Here is a 19,376-nt window from a genome sequence, read left to right on the forward strand (position 1 = left end):
AATCAATTGCACACTTGTCAGGCTATCTGTGCACATCAAGTGGTTTTGGAAGAGTTGCACCCCTTCCTCTCAAAGTGTACATGTTCTTGCAAAAATAATGCTAATATTTCTCAGATCATAAAATTGTCCTTCTGGTATTGCTTGATTAAATACATTTTGAAGAATGACAAATGTATAATGTAAGTTTTATGAGCAACCTGAACAATTTACCCATTAAGAATCAAGGATTACTGCGGCTAACATGAATCACAAATCACTAATATTGGAGATGCAACCGTGTATTTTACAGAAAAATTCTACACATTCATTAACTTTATTTATTTTACAACAATTATGAAACAAGTTATTTCATTTTATATTAATCACTCTTGTTGGCCTGGATGTTAGCGCGAGGGTCTTAATGTGGGAGGAAACCAGGGTACCAAGAGAAAACCCAAATGGTCGGGTAGGTGACCCCATATCTTTTCACGTCCGATCAGGGAAAGGCAAGTGTGCTATCCACTGCACCACCCGACCACCCATTCACCACATTCTCACTTTCACCACAAAACAGCAGCACTTTGTGTATCTAATTTAATCAAACACATAAACTAGAACACTGACAGGTCAGTAAGGACCCCGTCTTGTGGCAATATATCCCCCATAATCATCAAGAAGCAGTCTGCCCATATAGCTGAGCTTGACGTTTGATATTTGGACTTCAAAAAGAATCGCAAGGAAGCAAAATATACATTTTACATGTACTATGATGCGAGTCTTGTTTCCTTCCCCCTCCATATTTGCTGGGCTAACAGAAATGTAAATACCGGTGCAATACTCATTTGTTAGCTTTGATTTGTTATATTTCACCTTATATACCTCCTCCATCAAGAGCCAGGGTCAAAGTCAGAGATCCGCTTTGTCTTTGACCTTTGGACCCAAATGACCTTGACCATTAACCCAGTGACCCTAATCTTTGTTCAGTTGACTTGTTCTTTAATTCCGACCAACTTTGCTTATTAATATCATAACAAAATGTTCATCAGTGAAAATACAAAACTTGACCTTGACCCTTTGGATCCCGTAACCTGGACCTAAGGTCAGTTGACTCTGTGTTAAGTTCTGAACAACATTGCTTCATAATGTCATAACAAAATGTTCATCAAGGAAAAGGTACAAAATTTAACCTTAACCTTTGACCCAGTGACCTTGACCTTTGGTCAATTGACTCCTTGTTTAATTCTGAGCTACATTGCTTCAAAGTGTCATAGCGAAATGTTCACCAGTGAAAAGATACAAAATTTAACCTTGACCTTTGACCAATGACCTTGACCTTTGGTCAGTTGACTCCTTGTTTAATTCTGATTAACTTTGCTTCATTATGTCATAGCAAAATGTTCATCAGTGAAAAGGTGCAAAATTTGACCTTGACCTTTGAATCTAATGGCCTTGACCTTGGACCTCAACTTTTTACCTCAGTGTGTCTCTTTGTTTAATTCCGAACAACTTTGCTCCATAATGTCATAGCGAAATGTTCACCAGTGAAAAGCTACAAAATTTGACCTTGACCTTTGGACCTAATGACATTGACCTTTGACCTTGACTTTTTACCTCAATGTGTATTTTTGTGAACTGAACATCTTGACCAAGTTTCATGTACATCGGTCAATAAATACCAAAGTTATCAGCCAGGAACAAAATTTGTGGACGGACAGACAGACAGACAGACAGACAGACAGAGTGATTACTATAGGGCACCCATATCTCCGATACGGGGCCCTAACAAGAGATTTCACTAAAGTTACCATCTCCACAAAGTAATAGAAAGTGGGTTAGAGATTTTGTTATCAAGTTATGTACATTTATGTGGTGTTAACATATCAAATGGCAACAACTGGTTCACCCATTGTCAGTATAATGTGACCGGGCGGAATGCTATGCTGGGTGCTTTTGGCAGGGTATTTCGGTGAGATAGCACTATAAAATTGGCATCAGATCTGCGCTATCACAAGGAGGCAAGCACACCAACATACACTGTCCCCTGCATACACACATGGAGGTACGTCCTTAAATGACCTAAGCTGTTTATAGGACGTTAAACAAAATTAAACCAAACCAAACCATATCAAGCATATTGACAACCTACCTTTAGAGCTGCTCTGGAGTATATAGGAACACCATCATCATACTTCCCTGTCAGTACCCCACCCGCTAGTGGGGACCACGTCACTGTTCCTATACCTGTAAAACAAGGTCAAGGTCAATTGTTTACCAGACAATAGAGCTATTCTATTAACTCATTCACCCCTGAAATTTCATAATGAACTATTCCAACCTTTGAATTGGTTGAGTTCAGGTGTCTTCAGGGGTGAATGAGTTAATACATTGTTTTTGTCAGCAGTAATAAGTTCTGTTGATTATGTCGTAAATATCACTGTTGATAATATTGCAATGATTTGAGTTACATTCTTAAATGTTAGAAGCAATGTACATCAAATGGTGGCAATTCCTTTTATTTCCTAGACTTGATTTAAGATGAGAACGTCATCAATCATGATGCACATCTTCTGTGGATGATGCAGAGGTATCATTCAAGTTAAGTTAAGATATCTTGAAAGGTTTAATATTATGTCCTGGACAAAATCTCTTTGAAAATTTTACATTTAAATGAGCTTTGACATCAAGGTCAAGGTCACAATGACCAAGTAGAAGTGCACTGCACACTTTCTGCAGGTGTTTTAGGTAAAGCTCAAGATTCATTCAGAAAGTTTTAATAGTTTCAAAGTTTCAGCCCAGAAAAGATGAACTTTTTATGATTAATTATATATGGGCATAATGATCGAGTGGTTAACACTCTGGCCTTCCACGCAGGCGGCCGGGGTTCGATCCCCAAAGTCGTCATACACATGGAATATTCAGAGATATAGCTAGATAGGGCACTATATCAAATGTTGTATATTACATGTATTATTATTATCATATATATATCTTACCTATTTTATGGTAAAGCTCTGGCATGTGGAGTTCTACTTTCTCTCGGTGAAACAAATGGTACTCTGCTTGCTCAGCAACGGGTGGAATCAGATTAAACTGTCTCGCAACTGAATGGGCTTCCTGTTATAAAAGAAAACATCCTCAGACCTGAATTGTGCACATCCAATATGTTTTGGCGATGGTATGAATGATGTATGCGGTCTAAATGAAATGCATACCAAACTAAAGTTACTGTAATCATTACTGAAAGGAAATGTGACATTGGTAAAGTTAAGGATCCCTGTCCCACTGCACTTTGTTTACCCCCCTATATACCCTAATCTCCCCTGAACTGCCGTTTTGATATAACTGTAGTACAATGGGGCCAGGACACTTTTGACAACCAGGTAGCTCAATGGGTTAGAGCGTTAGTTTCGCAGTCTGAAGTTCAGGGTTCGAATCCAGGTCTAGCCTGCAATGTATTTTTACACTCGGTGAGTGTTGTTAATTATATTTTTGTTCATTGCATCTTTATTGTTTCCCATAAAAGTCCCGTACAGTATGGTTTTCTTTACAGAAATGATATATCAAAGGTATAGTCATATCAGAAACAAGCCAGTCGGATTGATATGTCTCACCTGTGCCACGCTTTGACCATCAATGCAATCTATGGTGCAAGTTTGGTTGGTCTAGCACTTCTAGTTTCAGAGAAACTAATTTAACGCAAAAACTTAATGCTGATGGAAATGCTGACAACCTCAATGGACCATGAAAGGTAGGCCACATTCAGCATTTAATACATGGTTTAAGATGAACTACCTAATTAAGATGCCTGTATGGTCCAAGTTCGGTTAGTCTAGCACTTATACTTTCAGTGAAACTAAGTTAATCGCAAACACTTAATGTTGATGACCGCAGAAAAGCAGCACCTAATTAGTCTCGCTTCCGCTACTTCGTCGCGGCGAGACAAAAACAGTGCAATACTTAATTAAAGTTTTTGGCAGTGGTATGGGGATGCTTAAGCATGAAAATTAAAAACTACTGACCATGATTTCTGTGGCACTCCATCGTGACGACCCCCAGTACATGGCCCAGCCCTGGTTTATCACATGGGTGAACGCTCGCACCACCTCTGTAATATAAAGCATTGTCACAAAATCTTGGAAGAAACCTTTGTAACACATACATTGTTGCCCACTTGTACCAAATATGTTTTTATATATGAAACTTTGACATGAACCTTTAAGGAAAGCACCTCTAATATTCAAAACATTGTTGTTAAAATGAATATGTTTTATGATATAAAACTTTGTCATTGGCTTAGGAAGATACTTTTATAATGTCAAATAGTGTTAGCGTGCAATCCCAGATACATTTATATAGTACACATTGTCAAAATTCAAGAAGACTTTTCTGTAATATGATACATTGTTGTGACCCTTAGAGGAAGACAGCTCTATAATACAAAAGATTGATAATACAAAAGATTGTTTTGAACTGATGAAGACATTTCTTGAAGTAAAACTAGTACATACCTTCCATAGGTGTATGCGGGTCAGGTTTATTGGCAAAAACAATGTCGACATACTCAAGTTGTAAACGGTCTAGTGAGCCTCGCAGACCTGTAACATGATGGAGAAAATTACTCACATAAACAATGGAAAATACATTTCAAACTAAAGGTAGAAAAGACCATTTAAAAGTTGTACTTCGATTTTTAATTTACTTCCATGTGTGCATATATCTATTTAAGCTATATTAAGAAATGAAAATAATACAATCCTGAAAATATAATAGATTTCAGTCTTGATTTGATAACTTATATAATTAGCATGTACAAACCTTCTAAAATATGTTTTCTTGAAAGACCTTTTTCTGTTTCGGCTCTGTAAAAAAATGAAAAAAAAATCACAGCTGCAAAAATGAAAAAAAAATCACAACTCTTATCAATAGTCTTATATGGAGGGAAATGATAGATTCTCAACTAATCTTTATTTTCATCATTTTACAGGTAGAATCACATGATCAATAATCAGTACATTTGTAATACATTCTCTCTTTCGTTTTCTTTTCAGTAAATGCTTACAGGTACAGGACTTGTACGTAATACTTACTTTCCGCCCCAATATATTTTTGTTGAAATGACATAACTTGATCGTCTGCAATCAAAGAGTGAAATTTAGGAATAGTAATTTGATCAAAATCGTAATAATAAACATGACATTTTTTTAAAGTGTATTTGTTTATTTATTTTAATGTGTTTAAGAATACAAATAGAATCATTGCAGTCATTATTTGCTGTTGGTGGATAAAAGGATAATAGTTTGAAAAAGATACCGTTATACATAGGCGATTTCAACACAGGTGATGCTTTATAATCGTTTACGCTTAAATGATAAAGTTATTGGAAACAAATGCCTTTTTAAAAATAAAAAAATAAATGCCACAAGTATCAGAATGGAACAACAAACCAGTGAACTATACCTCCATGTCTTTTTCTTTAGAAGTTTCCCGAGTAGAATTTCTGCCCTGAAAGATACAAAAAGTATATTTAACTGACAAATCTGCAACCCTTAAATATTAAGAGCACCTGTTGAAAGTATCTGTGAATTGAAAAAAAACAAAAAAACAAATGCAATCTGGTTTAAAAATAAATAATAGACTAGAGCCGAACGACTATGTATGGTTTGGGCATGTTTGTCACTCAAATGCATCAAAATTAAGAACTTTTAAATGTACACGACTAATTGTCAATGTCAATTGACTGGGTTAATTGATTGTTTTTTTAGTTTTGAATACTTCCCAAATACTATCATGAAAATATTTATTTGTATTTCTAATCATTGTTGCCATGGTAACAAGTTCAAATTTGCATAAATTAGAAAAATGTGCATGTTCAGTGAATACTGTCATATTTTGGTAAATATTATTTATGGTCTATATATAATTATGGTGATCTGAATATTGTCTAAATTGTAATAATAACTTAAGACTTGAAAGGTGATTATACTGTTACCCTGTACCACAGCCCAGTTTATTGTTTGTGTAATAATTATCACCATAATTTGTCAGTACATGTTATCTTGCCATACAATGTACTCTCAGACCAGCAAGCTCATTTGAGAAAATGCAGAGCAGAATCATGCCCTCGGGACATTATTGGAATTTCCATCCAGAAATTGTGCCACAGAGAAATTGTATATATTGATTTAACATTACACTGGTCTGGAAATATTTGCCCAGAGACCAACACAGTCTCTGACCTTATCATGCGTTGGTGAAACATTATCATGACAAACATATTCTATACGTGATTGATGGTAAAGCCATTCCCCCTGCCTCCATCTGATTCTGAAATCTCCTCTGGGTCAGATTCACACAGAGGCTTGGTACACAATATATCGGGGAAAATGGTTCAAGATTCTGAGAGATTCCTATATAATATTACACAGAACTATAATCCACCAGGAATATGAACTTTGATCAATGAAATGCTCCGATGATAGGCAATATTAATGTAAATAAAAACCATATGAACAAAAATATGGTCATGTTTGATCAATAATTTAAGCATACTGAAAAAATATTGTTTTATTTGATCAGTGTTGCAGAGAAAAAACGTATTTGATTTCATAATCAAATACTCCTGATTTTTTTCAGGCCAAAAATCAGGAGTCTCGATCCCTCTAAAATAGGGATAGTTAGCAAGTATGCATGTTTCCATATGTGTACTGAACAGAGTGTAAGTTCCTATATGTAATGAGGGTGAATGTATCTGTTTGAACGAAGATTCTGCTGTATTTATTGACAGCTTACAAAAACTTCCCAAAGTTACTTCTTATAAAAAAAGCCTGATGTACTACCACACAGGTAATTTACAACTCCCAGGGTTATAATGAAAGGTAAAAAAGAAACTAAAAGTTTTACGGAAAGAAAAACACAGGAAGTAATCTGCAGAACTTCTCGATCAATGGAATCATAAACTAACAAACTTGTTCTCGGCAGAGTTGCAGCACGTTTTGCCCGGTGCCTTTGGGTCCGGTACCAGTGTAAACACAGAGAGACCTTTGTAGTTACAAGGTACGTCTATTCTGGGCAAGAACGTATAAATATAGCTATAGATGCCCCATCAAAACCTCGTTAACAGGTGTGAAGTGACAGAGTACATGTTTCGCACACCTGGAAAATCTGTTTGCAGCGCTGTTAAGGAGGTGGCATCAATGTTGGTATATATACCATCTGTTTCTTTCAGACTTAGACTATACACACAGGCTACATCAACAAACTCCAGCTTTCAAGTTTATTATTGGGTCATTGTACTGTGTTTATACACCGATCTAAACCTTTGGATCCTTGATAAAATACAGAGCTCAACGCAGTTGCTGGATTGATTTGTACCTAATTTCTTACCCTGAAACAGCATAAGAAATACCGGAAAACTTCTCAGTGAGGCAACAGTGGTCCAAGACAGTGGTTTCAAATGAATTTCAGAATTTAGAGAATTTTTAATTTTTGCAAAAAAAGTTCTTTCTGAAAAGCATTACTTCCACTAGGTAAATTAACAAAATGAGGAAAATTAATATTGAAATTGAGTAGTTTAGGCATTTTTTTTATATCCAAAATCAAAAGTATTGAAAAAATATTTCATGACATTGGAATACAAACCAGGTTTTGCATTTCAAAATGCTATATATATAATAATATTTCCAATAAATTTAAAAGGACTGTAGTATAACCACTGTCATTATAAGGATACAAAATGTTCTGCAAAATTTGAGACAATTCTTCAAGTTTTCCTGGTGCAAGTTTAACAAGTTTTTTTAAATTAAGACATTCAATATTAATGTAACATGCCAAAGAATGTGATATCAAAAGTATTTAATCATCGTCTCAGAGTTGGAAGAACAAAGTTTGACCTAATGCTACTTGAAAACTCCTAACTATTACCATCGTCCCAGTATACTGTATACACATACCCAGCGGTTTCTGTAAACTATAGGCATGTAAACTCCAGTGCATTACATAGGAAAGATTTTAATCTTATACCAGTTAGCTATAGCTTATAGAACGCAATAACATTGCTTATCTATTGTACAGAGGCGTGGCTGAACAAACCAGAGGGAGGCACTTTTGTCAATTACTTATCGGTGAAACTAAAAGCTTGTCTCTGTGGCTGAACATACACACTATAGACAATGTCTATAACTGTAGACTCCATTTTTGAAACTCCGCAAAGAGATGATCAGCATAAATTCTACCAATTGGGATAACATCATCAATGTCATTATCTTAATGGATAAAAGCTCCGGGATCCCCATTACAGAAATAGTAAGACTGACACACTATCAATATTGCCACGTGTTCAGATTTTGTATGTAAATAAGAATTCTGGTGATATGTTACATATGCGGCAATATTGCCACAGCAAAGTTAAAAACACCAATATTTCAGAGCACTGAAAATTTAGAAAGTTCAATTGTCTGTCTTTATAAACAAGAAGTTTATTGTTTATTCTCATGTTTTATCTCACGACAACGAAGGCCTCTGGAGTACTACAATTAAGTCATTCTACATGACTATAGGTCCAGGGGCCCTACAGTGAAATATCAAGTCCTGATTATATAGGACACACTTGACTCCAATTTATAATACTGTATACTGGACATTTTTGCTGCAGTTTAATTTTTGCCTTTTTTGCTGTCTGTTATCAGGGTGATTTTATCATTACAGCGAACATTTGTATACAACATATATATATACATATTTACATTCGCTCCCATTGAAGCTGTGTAAACCGTGACTGCGTATAAATTACCGTATATGCAGTGAGATTCCTTGGAGACCATTGTTTCCTATTGATGACGTAATTTATATTGTGACGTCATAATGGTAACGTTGGAGATCCATCGCTGCTCGCAGGCTGTAGGCTGTTCATTTGTTTGGATTTACGCATGTTACGGAGGCTTTGTACCATTATAAAAGCAAATGTATTGGAGTTAGCTTTATTCTGAGTGTACCATCATAGTACGAAAATATGTAAATATAAGAATTGATCTTCAGTTTGACTGCGTATACGGTAGTATGATAGCAGTTGGCAATGAACATATTCTTTATGGAGCGTGTTAGAATATGTTCGATGCCAACTGCGTTCATACTACCGTATACACAGTCAAAATGAAGGTCAATCCTTAAATATACATCGTAATTAAATGTGAAGGGTGAATTCAATACAGGGCAAAAACGGATTTTACCCTCCAATGGTGATAGTTTGACTTGGCGAAAAATTCCCGTAAGAGCGTACTTGCCAAACTTCTACAGATATTGAAATGGAACTTATCCAAAGTCTTTAAATAAAATAAAAATATCCCAGCCTAATAAAAACAAATGTAGCTAAATGCTTTGATTTTAACCAATTTAGTCGGTAAAACAGAAAATATAGGTCACAGTGACCTACATTTGGTGTTCAGTTGTAGCATTCCTTAAAATGTATCTAAAAATGAAGTTTGATGACAGTTGGACTTTTCGAATTACAGCAATGCAACTTATAATTATAAGTCTAACCGGAGCTTGATTTTTTTTTATTCCAATTGATATTTTGGATAAAAATAATCGTAATAACTAATAATGCTAATGCATAATGAAGTTACCTTGTCCATCTAGGATATGATGAACATTAGTTCACATTTTCTTTCCCTGTAAGCTAATTGGTGAGAGCAGATATTTAACAACACTCACATTTCAACAGCATTCTTGTGATATCAGACCTGTGAATAACTTGATGCAAAAAAAGTGAGAAAAATAACCTGGTGAAAATCTTCATACTTAATACTGGTCATACAAAGTGTATTTGAACTTTCATTTATTGGTTTGGGTCTTTTCATGAACCCTTGCAGTTTTAAATATTTAGATATGCTTTTATCCATGTAAGAAAACACTGTTGAAGAAAATTTCAAAGCTAAAGCTATAATTGCCCTAGACAGGCCCCCATCTCTAAAATATTGAATTATTCATAAAAAAACCTCTAATAATAATTCTGATTAGTTGGATGTCTGATTCTAAGTTCTCAAACTATTGGGATATGCTAGAAGTAAATTGCAGCTGGGAAATTCTTCATAAAAACCTAGGGGGTGGTAGCTAGTCTACTATTGCCCCTTATAATCACTTTGTTCCAATATGAATGTGATATTGCTAGGACATGCTAAATATTATACATCAAGGTCTATCATTTAATTATAACACTTCTGAAGAAGAAATGTTAAAGCCTTAAAGATGCAACTACCCCTCAACCACTTTGTTTAAGTAAATGTTGTATTACTAGGGCATGCTAAATATAAGATATATAGTTATAACAATATAAAAGTTCATAGGAAGAAGATTTAATGCTGTTCAGTTGATAGAGCAGTAACAGTTCTGATTAACTGTGATGTCCATTGCTGAAGCCTGCTGCATGAACATTTTATAACAAATATTGTATAATTCATGGTTTTGATTTGCAAAACTGGTTTATCTAGTTAATCAATCATTGTAGTCTTTGTTTCATTTGAAAAAATATTCTCATTTGTGTATCTGTATTTACACTCAATGATCCATGTCCCACTGTTTATCCTATACAGAGTAACCTCCCTTTAACTTTATTTTGGATATATTATACTGTACCACAGTTTGGCCAGGACACTACCATTAATTAACCAGGTTAAGCTCTGTGAGTCAATTAAAGCGACAGTGTAACAATCTGAAGCCCCATTATTTATTTTTTTACACACAGATCACTGTTTATTTCATCGCTATTATCTTTAATAAAAGTTACACAGGGTATGACTTTCTTTTCAGAAATGATTTATCATTGCTACATGTACATACATGCCTGCAAAATCAGTTGCCAGTGCATAGCTGCTGTTTTTGGCAGTGGTACAAGGATCCTAATACAATAAATGTCATGATTAGAACAAACCTATATTAAATAACTCTAGGAAATATGGTGGCAATAATTCACAAATGAATTCAATTATAATTTAGTCCAGTAAAAAATTATTAAAGTATACTTGACCTAAATAATAACCATGGAAAATGCTTCATAACCCTTTCACCTGAAAAAGTTATCATTTAATGACTTAACAAAGCAGAAGAAACTAAAAGATGATATAAATGATATTTTCCGTATATTTCTGACATTTTGATTTCATTATAGATTGGTTAAGCATTTCAGACGTTGAAGTTACGTGATGACAGTTGTCTGGGACATGATGGCAGGTGTAACTTCATTTTTTTTGGCTGAATTTTTTTTCATTCCAAAAAATATCTTGATATTTTTCAGCTGTAGTTATGAAACTTTGCCTTGCTCATGTTTGCTTTAAAGCACTCAGCTGGTAAACAATGGAAATCCAGACTCCATATGATTATCCAGAAAGCACTCTATCCAGACAGGCATAAACTGTCATGTGAAGTCTTTTTTTGTTCATATTCATAGGACGAAAAGTGTCTCATTTAACTCTGCTCCACAGTATTAAAAAAAGAAACGATGCACGGTGCATTATACCAGTCACAAAAAGGAGAAATATCATGATGGCATGTATGAATTCTTGAATGACATATTTTATAACAAATTGTGCAAATCATTACAAATAGATAAGATATACACCTAGATGGTATTTTCATTCGAGAGACAGAATGTACAACCAAAAAATATCTTGATATTTTTCAGCTGTAGTTATGAAACTTTGCCTTGCTCATGTTTGCTTTAAAGCACTCAGCTGGTAAACAATGGAAATCCAGACTCCATATGATTATCCAGAAAGCACTCTATCCAGACAGGCATAAACTGTCATGTGAAGTCTTTTTTTGTTCATATTCATAGGACGAAAAGTGTCTCATTTAACTCTGCTCCACAGTATTAAAAAAAGAAACGATGCACGGTGCATTATACCAGTCACAAAAAGGAGAAATATCATGATGGCATGTATGAATTCTTGAATGACATATTTTATAACAAATTGTGCAAATCATTACAAATAGATAAGATATACACCTAGATGGTATTTTCATTCGAGAGACAGAATGTACAAGACTAATATATTAAAAGATAACAAGCTGAAATATTTCAATCTGAACGAACTAGTAAGAACAAGTCTGCATTGTGAGGATACGACACATGATAATCAGAAGTGATCACAAGATATCACAAAGACAGAGAAAATTGAGTGATAAGTGAGACGAAGACAGAATGACACAAAAAAGACCAGCCACTCTTCAAAACAGCTATAACCACCGATACACACCCGAACAGAAAAACAGGAATCAGTGAAGAAAGAGACAAATGTCAAATGTTCAATGCAAAAAATAAATATAACAATATAAACGAACGAATAAACAAATGGGTGAATGAAGGGATGAACGAACATTGAAAAAATGAATGAAAGAATGAATCTGAACGAGAAAAAAAGGTATATTTCATGCATGTCGCATGTGCATTCCGATGCCCTTACCCCTCGCAGGCTACCTGCATCTGTTGGTAGGCAGATATAGGTAGATCGGGATTATCCTTCTTATGACTGTAAACAAGAAATAAGACCCACACTTGAAGAGGTCGCACACACCAAGAAGTAAAGTATTGTTAGCAATCGGTTCGTAAATATGAAAATCAATTCATACGAAAAGTTGCAACTCTTCGACGGGAAATTTTGGCAATGTTTCATTTTATTCAATTGAAATTGAGTTATAAAACCAAATTTCTTAGATTGTAGAAAGTTTTTTAACTCTATTTCTTGCAATTTGAAAAGCAAATTGATTTAGAGAATTTCCGATGATTATTCAATAAGATAATTGGTAATGTATTATTGTATCAGCGGGCCTATTGAACCGATTTTCGACAACACTACTGAAAGGACATTTAAGACACATACAGACGTAGCGGATTCACTCTCAACTATAAATTCCATGGTTAAACATACCACACCAAGCTATGCATATTCACAAACGGACAAAAATGAAAAATCACTCAACTGGGATTAATATAGAATGATTTTTTAACTCTTATAAGTAAAACATTGACATACACAGGTACATGAAATCAAAGACAAATTGTTCAGCTGTCTTTTGTTTACATTTTAACTCATTTCTCTCCACTTTGCGAATGATAATTAATTCTACTAATTCAGTGAATGTATTATATCAATCAATAAACTGATTTACATCATGATACAAATTAAGTATTAATATTCAAAACAGGTCATGAAGAACTTTTTTTCTCTTGTTTTAAAGATGTCTATAGATGCCTTAATTCAGAAAATCTCAAACATCTTTAAAAATGAGAATTATGACAGCGATGGAAATAAAATGTTAAACAACTTTGATAGATAATTTTTAACTATAAGTTGACAATTGTAGGTTATACTGAAAATGACATACAAATTGTATGCCCCTAAACACAAGTGACACACTATAAACAAAGGGCCATAACTCTGTGTATAGTCACCAGGGGCACAAGACTTGATAACAGTAAATGCAGGGTTACTTTAGACACTAACTTTTTTGCTTGGTAGTCCACAGGACTATACAAATAGTTTATTTACTAGTCCTTCCTCAATGTAACTAGTCCCAAGATGTCCTGATAAGAAAACACTGCGATCTACAGCACGAAACATCAAAAGTAATCAAATTTATAATTAGGGGACTTTAAATAAATACTGCCATAAAAATCTGGTGAAGTTTAAGGAAAATTTTGACAATTATCATGCAATATATCTTAATTTTAGCAGTTTACTAAATTTTTAAAAGGAACATTTTTATTTTAAAATCATATTTTTCACAAGTCCAAAGGACCAGTTATATAAATTAGGGTAGGTGGTTCACTAGTCCTGGCTGAAATCTACTACATGTAGTCCAGGACTAGCAGACTAGTGTAAGTGTCGACCCCTGAAATGTACACAATATTCTGTCGTTCCAAGAGGTATCTGGAAATATATCCGGTATGCCCTGGACAGAGTGAAGTTCTGACTGGCAGACACACATTTATTGCCCTTACTCTAGGGAAACACAATCCTTTGTTTCCCTGAGATTAATCATGTTTCATGAGGGTGAAGTCAGAGTGAATCCCAAGCCAAACATGACTAATCGATGAGAAAGAAGAATCGTGATTCCCTGCTGCAAGGGCAATAAATATGTTATTATGCCTAAAAATAAATAAAACAAAAACAAAACACAATAGTAGAGATGATCAGGTTGACGCGCCATTGTTGTTGTCTGCCTCCATCATTCGAGACTTAGTTGTGGTGACTCTTGCCAATTTTTCTAGAGAGGTTCCAAAAATGGGAAATATGATCGGGGAGACTTGAGTGTGTGAGGGTTACATGTTTTATTACCCCATAATGTGACCAGTATCATCCAATCAGATATACTGTTATAAAGATGAAAGTATAATAATATAGAGCGTCCCTTATAGAAGTACACAAAGAGGGATTCATTAAGGAACCCGAGTCTTTAGACATGGCTGAATTCAACACTGCATATTTCTGTTTTAAAATGCCAGCTGGGGAAACTTTGGTGCAAGGATTGTACCAACATTACAGTTAGATTCTATATGTTTCTGAGATCACATGCGAAGCTCGCAGTGTTGTTATACATGTTCAGGTAAAATTAATACAGCAACAAAGACAGATAATAATACATCATCATATAGCTGCTTCTCTCAATTATTGTTAATCCATGGAACATTTGAATTTCTGGCAACATGAAAGAGAAACATTTACATTGTCAGATGGAATCTATCAAAATGTGTAGGGTATATATTTATAGATGTAGATTAGGGCATAGCTAATGGTATCCACATGTTGTGGTAGGCATGTTTGATGTTAATTCTACACTATGTAAAACACTTGTGGCACACTTTTTCTTACAGTACTGATCTTTTATGCACGGAATGATTGAAAACCCTATAAAACATTTATCCTGTCAGATCAAAGACATTTTCATTGATTTAACATTAATCCAATCCTTCTTATGTTTGAAGTTTAGTTGTACATTTATGACTGTGATATATGATGTGTGGAAATTTCACTTAAGGATTTCTGCTACCTTTAACTTAAAATGTATCTTGAGCTCCATGCCAAAAGAGTTCTACACTAAGAAATCTAAACTTTCTCTTTTCTTTACAAAGGATAAGAAAAATAAAATTGAATGAATGGATAGTAATCTTGAAAGGCATATATATATATAGTTGCATAAGTAGAATGTGTGTATGTACACCCTAGGAAAAAAAAGTTCTTTCCAATGAAATCATAAGATTTTAGAAAATAGGAATAGTTTAGCATATTCTCCGGTTGAAAGTGCTCAATTTTAGGGTCCAAAATCGGGAGTCTCCCTCCTAAATAGAGAGAGTTTACAAGTATGGAAAGGCTCACAGCAACATTTAATCAATGCACAGTTACAAATGTACAGTGCAAATCTGTTTGAAAGTCTTTCCCTACTGAGCAGTCTTAAGATAATCAATTTAGATAACTCATATCTAAAGTACAAAGTGCTAATTACACAATTTAAGATAAGCCCATGGTTGGGGCTGATTTATTTCTTATAAAGTAATGTACGCACCATGTAACTTTAGATGTAATTCTTGTTAAGAAAAAAATTAGCAACAATTTAAAAGATGGAATTTTACATAAAATTAACTGATTCATGAAGATAATTGAACGTATCTCAGACTTTGCTAATACAGTATTTATAACAGTTGCCTGCCTGTCACAAAACTGTACAAAATGTAATGGCATTTCTTTCAATGGTAGACTTCCCCCTGTCTCTAAAATATTTAATTATTGACTTCCCCCTGTTTCTAGAATATTTAATTATTTTGAAAAAAATAAACTCAATTTGATAACTTGGATGTCTTGATAGCCCTTCATCCAAGCATGCTACTAGCCAAATATCAACATCCTGGGCCTCATGGTTATTCAGAAGAGGTCGTTTGAAGATTTTAAACAAATTTGACCCCTGTGACCTTGAATATAAGTCAAGGTCATTCATTTTAACAAAGGTGGTAGCCCTATATGTTACTGGCCAAAGATCATTACCCTGTGGATAATGGTTATTCAGAAGAAGTGATTTCAAGATTTTGAACAAATTTGATCCCTGTGACCTTGAATATTTAAGGTCAAAGCCATTCATTTTTACAAACTTAATAGCCCTTCATCCCAGCATGCTACTGGCCAAATATCTTCACCCTGGGCCTCTTGGTTATTCAGAAGAAGTTGTTTAAAGTAAAAAGTTGACGCTGGACAGACGCCGGACGATGCACCATCGCATATAAGCTCACTTGGCTTTTCGGGCCAGGTGAGCTAATAAAGTCGTCATCTGATTGATAGGTCACATAAATAAAGGTTGTTGATTGCGCTCATGAGGAATACATACCTAGAGGTGAGGGAAATGGTATGAGCTCATTTACTTCCAAGATTATGGGACTTGAATTTTTATTTTTTTGCTGCAGTAACATTTGAAAACATAATGATGTAGTTTGTGAATGTTTCTTGAACTGGTTAATGACAGATCTTTCTTAAATGAAAAACTTTTCACTGATGATATATTGAAATCAGAACACAATCACACACAGCCAGTGCAACCGAGACAGAGCTACTGTTACCAAAGACAGAAGGATAGGGACACAACACTGACACAAGTACAGACGGGTAGAATACCAGAGTTAAGCAACGGAAACTAAAGGGGTTGAGATCATTCCAATTCTTGTTGGAAACCTGCTTGTTGTTCACAGTTTTTGCCAAAAAAATAAATTCTGTAACAATTAATGGAATTTAAGAGATCTTGGTTCATTTAATGCCATTTTTATAGATTACAAATAAAATAGTAGCGAATCTGAGCATTCATCTAATTGAATGAAATATTTAAACATGAGAAGGTTCACAAGAAGTCTTTTACCATCTCGGAAGATTCAAGTTAAAAGGCAAGACAATGTATGTAAATAGGTCCAACACTTTGTGTAATGTACTTACTTTCCAGCAGCATAGACCTCAGCAGTGTCAAAGTAATTGATTCCACTCTCGTAGGCTAGTGTCAGGATTTCTTCAGCCACCTTGAAAAAAAACATTCAGTATAATATACTTATGATCTTTCACAATAAACAAGTGATTTCAGTCATTTATATATCAATCATCTTCTCTAATTAAGCTGAAAGGTTTCATCAACGTGTCAGGATTTCTTCAGCCACCTTGAAACAAAACACTCAGTATTTTAAGTATATACTGATTTCGGTTAGTTATCTTCTCTCATTTAGCTGAAATATTTTATCAAACTTTCATAGGTGTCAACCTCTGAAACCTTCAATGAAGGAGATCTCCCTCACTCCACATTTCCAATGAGGGAGAAGTGCACGAAACGCAGCTGAAATTGCTTTGCTCAATTTATCTTCCCCTTTTTATGTACCAAAATAACTAAAATAAACATTCATTTTATTCAGACACACCTGTTATGATCATTACACAAACCCTGCAGTTACTAGGAGATCATTTGACCACAGGATGTAGATTTTGAGTTTGTGTGAATTTGGACATGAATGAAGGAGTTTCGAGGGCGATTGATGAATTTTAGTCAAAATGAGGGAGTCTCCCTCCTAATGAGGGAGGGTCGACAGATACGACTTCTAGAGACTTCTAAAGACTTCTGATGTTATTACATAATTTGTACATTTGTTCCCAAAGAAGTACTCTTATTACCAATACCCATGCAGTCAGGTGTTTGGTACAGGGCCATTATATTCAGATGTCTGACCTACATTGCAACAAGAACAGCATATATAGTGGAGCAGTAATGTCTACAATGAAATGGTGAAATGGAATTACTTGTCACTGGTGCCTAAAAGACACGTTTCACCCCTGTGACCTTGAATGAAAGTCAAGATAATTTATTTGAACAACTTTGATATATCCCTCGACCAAAGCAATTTCTAGTCATTATGCTGTGATTCTGGCCTGTATGGTATGAAAAATATGTAAAAGAAAAAGCTAATTGTTAACTGACCATAAATGACCAACAACGATGGACAAAGACTGATGGTATACAATGGGTCTTAGGCTCTGGTGACCTAAAAAGATATTTGACAAACTATCAGGAAATTGCGCGCGGTGAAATTTTCTAATGCCAGCATATGTGTTACGATACAAGGCCTATAATAGCTTGCTTCTCTTTTTTTTTTTTTTTAGAAAAAAACAATATCAGCAGAACTTTTACCATCTTCGCTAGCCAAGGGTTACGATCCGATACAATCCGGTATATCTGATCGTACCAGATTGTAACCCTTGGCTAGCGAAGACAAACTTGTACTAATTACAGAAAATGCACTGACAGACATCACTGGTAATACCACAGATAAGTTCTCTTTGTACTGGGAGAGGACAAGTATATTTATAGTTCATGTACTAATTCCAGAGGAATGAGCAGCTATGTGCCTACACACAAAACAGGCCTCACCATTATTGCAGAGCATGAATTAATGATTTGTTTGAGGAACTCTCAACTAGTTCTCTGAGTATACGTACAGCAACAACTTGTCTCAGTCATTTCCTGAATTGATTGCAATGTCACATACCTGGAATACAAACCTATTAACCCAGATTCTCATTGAGAGCCTGGGGTTGTTACAAGTGGCGAAGTTCCAGACTTGTGACTTACTGTATAATCATAGAGACTGTGGAGCTATTGTGAAATAGCAGATTGTGAAACCTTGTTATATCGTCAGAACATCTAACATCTATAGCTTAAATAAAACGGAAAGTCTAAAATACCCGAACTTCCTGATTAATAAAACATGATAACTTCAGATATTACAGTTCTAGATGTAAGTGTCCTGACCTCATTATCACAAAAAATGACAGTCTGACTGTCACCTTAAACTTAATTTTTCATATGTTTAATATATATATACATGTAGATACTTATAAAGCTGAATCTCAGCTCAAAGTGGTCTCTGAATATTGGTGACATATTGGAGCAAGAACATTGCAGAGTATTGCTGTAAACATGTGTTAATTTCAATTATGTTTCACTTATTAATTATGACATCCAATTGCCTATTTTTACTTCACATTGGAATACTTTGTTCCTTTCAAATGTTTGCTGCAGTGACGAATTAAAAAGAGACAAAATCTATACTGCAGTGAAAATGTTCTGCATACAGTCTATTTAACTTATTCACCCGGCCCCTACATACTTTATTAAAACTAGACTTGCCCAGTCTTTGATTTGGTATGCATATGGTTCAAATGTGACTTTGGGGGTGACATTTGCACTGAATGGGTTTAATATGTAACATTTTAGAGATTTAAAAGATGGTTGACATGCACTCTATCAACTTCTTAGACAAATAATCAGTCTGATGCAGCTTTATCTCTGTATATAACATGACAAATTCATGAACCTGAGCACAGTGC

At 34.7% G+C, this 19,376-nt stretch overlaps 1 protein-coding gene across 7 annotated transcripts in view; it reads right to left on the bottom strand.

Annotated features, from left to right (window-relative positions):
- Window positions 1-19,376, bottom strand: part of LOC110467141 (voltage-gated potassium channel subunit beta-2-like) — a 79,857-nt gene that overhangs the window by 16,465 nt on the left and 44,016 nt on the right. For 6 of the 7 annotated variants that reach the window (XR_002464816.1, XM_021524084.1, XM_021524083.1 and 3 more), the window contains exons 5-13: window positions 16,944-17,023; window positions 12,435-12,500; window positions 5,437-5,481; window positions 5,067-5,111; window positions 4,795-4,838; window positions 4,488-4,574; window positions 3,999-4,084; window positions 2,973-3,093; window positions 2,126-2,220 (exon numbers count right to left, since the gene is read on the bottom strand). Coding sequence is in view for 6 of the 7 variants with exons in the window: in XM_021524084.1 (XP_021379759.1) it covers window positions 2,126-2,220; window positions 2,973-3,093; window positions 3,999-4,084; window positions 4,488-4,574; window positions 4,795-4,838; window positions 5,067-5,111; window positions 5,437-5,481; window positions 12,435-12,500; window positions 16,944-17,023 (669 nt within the window). In the remaining variant the exon portion in view is untranslated. The remainder of the gene's footprint in view (window positions 1-2,125; window positions 2,221-2,972; window positions 3,094-3,998; window positions 4,085-4,487; window positions 4,575-4,794; window positions 4,839-5,066; window positions 5,112-5,436; window positions 5,482-12,434; window positions 12,501-16,943; window positions 17,024-19,376) is intronic. The other variant, XM_021524086.1, reaches the window with a different exon arrangement.

The sequence above is a fragment of the Mizuhopecten yessoensis genome, unplaced genomic scaffold (assembly GCF_002113885.1).
Source record: "Mizuhopecten yessoensis strain PY_sf001 unplaced genomic scaffold, ASM211388v2 scaffold11161, whole genome shotgun sequence".
Lineage (NCBI taxonomy): Eukaryota > Metazoa > Mollusca > Bivalvia > Pectinida > Pectinidae > Mizuhopecten > Mizuhopecten yessoensis.